Source organism: Notothenia coriiceps, unplaced genomic scaffold, assembly GCF_000735185.1.
Source record: "Notothenia coriiceps isolate Sejong01 unplaced genomic scaffold, NC01 NC01_scaffold00015216, whole genome shotgun sequence".
Lineage (NCBI taxonomy): Eukaryota > Metazoa > Chordata > Actinopteri > Perciformes > Nototheniidae > Notothenia > Notothenia coriiceps.
The window spans coordinates 1-4,442 of record NW_011347917.1 but is presented as its reverse complement, the minus strand read 5'-3'; the positions used below and the strand labels follow the sequence as shown (position 1 = coordinate 4,442).

General features: G+C 40.6%; 1 protein-coding gene across 1 annotated transcript; it reads left to right on the top strand.

The window, feature by feature from the left end:
* Positions 1–394: 394 nt before the first annotated feature.
* LOC104948825 (putative Polycomb group protein ASXL1) lies at positions 395–3,161 on the top strand (the record flags this gene model as incomplete). The annotated part of the gene is made up of 3 exons (XM_010775049.1): positions 395–641; positions 1,362–1,479; positions 2,975–3,161. Coding segments are annotated over exons 1-3 (379 nt in total), but the record flags the coding sequence as incomplete, so codon positions are not given.
* Between the last annotated feature and the right edge of the window lie 1,281 nt (positions 3,162–4,442).

Here is a 4,442-nt window from a genome sequence, read left to right as displayed (position 1 = left end):
GTTCCTCTTCTCATTAGCACATGAGAGGCAGCGCTGAACAGTCTCTCGCTGTCAGTGCTTGTGATTTAATCTTACTCCGCATATTTGTCCGGGTGTTTTGATTTCAAGTGGTGGAGTAATCCCGAAGTGGTGAAAGTCTTTGCAGTTACACCCCTTCGAGAAATGTCAGCTGAACACGTTTTACAAATCGCAATCCGCGCCTCTTTCTCTGATATTTTTAAATATCTCCAAGCGGCAGACATGTTGGCTGTGAGCCAGCCGCGAACATGGTCGCGCACCGTGCTTGTCGCCGCGTTTTGATTACGTCATCACAACAACACGTTAGCTTACCAACGTAACCCTGTTCCCTGACATTCGGTGATATTTTTTCGGTGCTAAAACCCTTTCGGCCGAAAGCCGAAAGAGCCTTTTTAACCATTTTCGGCCGATAATTTTCGGCGGCCGAATATTCGGTGCATCCCTACCTTTTTCAATTGTAGTCTAAAAATGCCCAGCATTCATTCCAATGTGGATAATTCAATTGAACAACAATTAAACATGTCATTTCAATCAGTGTGGTTATAACAGATGTTTTTATTTCCTTTGACATGGATCTATCAATCAATCTATCTATGGATCACTTGGCCTACTGTTGACAGGAGGTATGTTGGAGGACCTTTATTACTTACACTCGTTGTCTGTTTTTCATACCCTTTCATGTTCTCTGAGGTCTATGCTTGGCACAGTGGGTTTGCATCGGTCAGAAATTGGCATTGGGAAATTGAAACGGCCAGAGAAGTCGTCAGTTTAGTCACGCTAACCTCAGTCTCTGTTCATGTTTATTCTCCGTGCCCTTATAAGCACAATCTATAAGTGTGTTCTGTATATTTATTCAAATTCATAAATTACGATTTAATGTTATTAAATATGTCTTATGCCTTCTCAATGACTTGGTGATTGTGTAGCAGACTAAAGAGGCGTGTATCAAATGTATTGTATTTGTGAACAAAAACCCGTCTTTTGAAGGAATATTCTGTTAAACGTAGTTTCATACATTTGTTTAATTGAAAATGTGCTTATTCAACGTTTTTTTTATAATAAAAATGTATATTTCCGTGGCTCAAACGAAGAATAAATAACAACAATATAGACAGAAAAACATCATCAATGGTGTTGGCATCGGTCAAATTGTTAATCTGGACATTGGCGTTGGCTGAGAAATGTGCAATGGGGGCATCCCTTATTTGTTTTGTCGTATCCGCGCATCATATCGTCCAAACTCAGCTTTCTAAAACTTTGTTCATGAAGGACATGGCTATTATGGAAAGCTTTATGACAAGCATTGCAGGTTTTCTTATCTGAATGTGTGTGTTCGTGTGTAGTGGTACAGCACCTTTGGCCTGTCTGGTCACTATGCTGCACTCCCAGGTGAGGGGAGACCGAGTGAAGAACAGCATCTTCTTCAAGCTGCCGGGACGGATGAGCCTGTTCACCCTAAAGGTACACAATACATACACCATCCTCTTCACGTTGAATGCTTCTCTACTGCTGCCTGCATTTCTTCATGTAAATACACAGTACTATTGTTATTGGTATCTTCAAAATGACATCTGAAAATAAATGTAATAAATAATACCGTAGGATTAGAATGTATTCATAAAGATGGACATATTGAAGGTAGACTTACTGCCTGGATTTGCTTTTTGCTTTTTCTTTTCGCTCTTTCATTCTTTATTTTAATGCAGTAGTTAGACACCTGATTAATTCAAACAAAAATACAGTTTTATTTTAATTCATATATTAAAATTGATGTTGAGGTCATCCATAAGTAACGGAAATGAATCCGGTTACATTACATTCATATTGTGATACTCAGACTCATTTCATTTTTATTTACAGGTTACTAGTCATTTATACATTGTTAAAGGTCCCATGTCATGCTTTTCCGGTTATTACCCGTCCACTTGTGTGTTATGAAGGTTTTTATGCATGTAAACGGTGTGCAGAGTCAAAACCCTGAAAGTACACCCTGTAGCGAGTAAAACTCTAACACAGAAAATACCTCCCCAAAACGCCTCGTTGAAGATACGTCATTGTCCATTGTTTACTTCCTGGGTACTGTGTCGCAGGAATGGCCAGTAGCCGCGCCCAGAGCTATGACGCGATACGGTCATGCGTTACCCGGAACCAAATGGACCAATCCGTGGAGCCGTTACGTTACGTCCGCGGAGCCGTTACGTTAAGCCCCCGCTGATTGGTCCAAAGAGACCAATCCACGGACTTCCTCACACACACACTCACACACACACACTCACACACACGCACTCAGTTCAGGCAGCTCTGCTGATTTCTCTTCCCTGGCTGCAGGCTGATAACAGACAGTTGGGATCGCGGCGAAATTCTCTCTGCAGACCCATTCTCACTGCGTTTATCAACCTTTTTTTTACTCAATATCAAGCCACACTTATTGTTTTTAATTCGGCTGTGAGTTTGCGTGTGCTCAGGATGAGTTTGGCTGTGTTTTTCGATGTGTATCGCTAAACAAGGAAACCACACCTCCACGGAGCTCAGCGCGATTCACAACGTCCCGACCAATCGGAGCACACTGTGCTCAAAGGGAGGGTGGGGGCTGGAGCTATTGGAGCTACAACGAGCCGTTAAAGGCAGAGAGTGAAATTCAGTGAATACACGTAGTTTACAGAGATGCTGTATGAGAAACCAATGTGAGTTTGGAAAATTGCACAATATGAATCTATTCTAGTAGACCTCAACAATGGAATTATGATCAGTGGAAATGGCCATGACATGGGACCTTTTTAAAGTAACCCTCCCCACCCTGATGATACTATTCAAAATGATACAGATAAACACAGTTGGACCAGTTAGGTCATCTATTTCTGTTTTGGGATGAGTGTCCCACATGATGCATGACCTCACAAACGACTTGAAGGATACAATCTTCTGAGAAAATGCAGTTTTTCTTCACACTCTGTAGAAGAACGCCCTCCAGTGGACAAAGACAACATCAGAGTCGGATCCAGCTGATCCAGCCAGCAGCACGGCCCCAGCTTCCAGCACCTCTGCAGCAGGTGCAGCGGCCACAGTCGGCCCCAATGAGGCCACTGGGCAGGAGAGCTGCGACTCCACCGAGACCACCGCTGCTGCAAGTGGAGACAATGACGGTAACACTACACCACAAACCTCGCATTACAGACATCAGAGGCCTCTCCATTACTGTGGAGTAGTTTTGCCAATCCATGACTTAAAACACTTATTTTTATTTTTTATTTTATATACCCTTAATCGTCCCACAGAGGGGAAATTGACATTATGCATTTGACCCATCCTAGTGTTAGGAGCATTATAAATTGAAGGCATGTTAAAAGACATAGCCTGCCATGCTCACTTTGAGCCTCATATTTTTGCGGTATTCCAATGACATGTGTGTGTTACATCACATTTAGCTGACGCTTTCATCTAAGTGACTTACAATAAGTGCAATCAACCATGAGGAGACATGTTCAAACAAAAACAATCCTGCAAGTAAATTTTTTAGTGCTTTAATAATACATTTGTATTGGGCAAGGTGCAGTCAAAACATGCTGCTTTTCAGTCTGCAACAGAAGTATGTAGACTTTCTGCCCTCCTGATCATGGATGCAAACTTTTCACCTTTTGGCAAAATGTGCCATCTTGAATTCAAAATAGGTTAGTTGTGTGATTCGTGTAGATCAGCAATACAATAATAATTAAATAATTGTAATCACTTTCCAAATCTGCAAGGTAACTAAAGATATTAAATAAATGTAGCAGAGTAAAAGTACACAATTAACATTCAGGGTTCGTACGGGTGCTGGAAATCCTTGAAAATGCTTGAAATGTAATGTGGCATTTTCAAGGTTTGAAAAGTGCTTGAATTTCGGTTAAAATGCTTGGATTTTGGATAAACTGCTTGAAATTGTACTTGCTTTACTTTTGTTATAAATGGCTGTCTGACTGAATAGTTCGCTTTTTTCGATAAAAAGAGAAAGAAGTCGGAGCAAACTTAATTACTATTCATAAAAAGACAGCTCCACTCCAGCCTTCCTATGCTCGTGACCTGCCAGTTTGTTTTGATGTGTGTCCTGGGCATTCTGATGATAGACAGTAATAGATGACATTATGCCAGAAAGTTGCCGTTTCAACGAGCGTTGAATTTATTATTTTGTAATAATATATTGTAAAAATATTTTGCAATTATTTTACTACTAATGCTGGCTATATGTGTGTTTCGCAGCATGTTCTATGGCGCGTCTCTACTGGGAATTGCAGTTTTAAAAGACGTTTTCGTATTTCCCATAATTAGAAGTTGACAGTATTAAACTTTGTACACCCCTGGAGGTTTAGGGGATGGGAAACACATTGGTTTCTATATACAAGTGATTGAAATATGATATATTAGATAAATAATTTGTAAATTGCAGC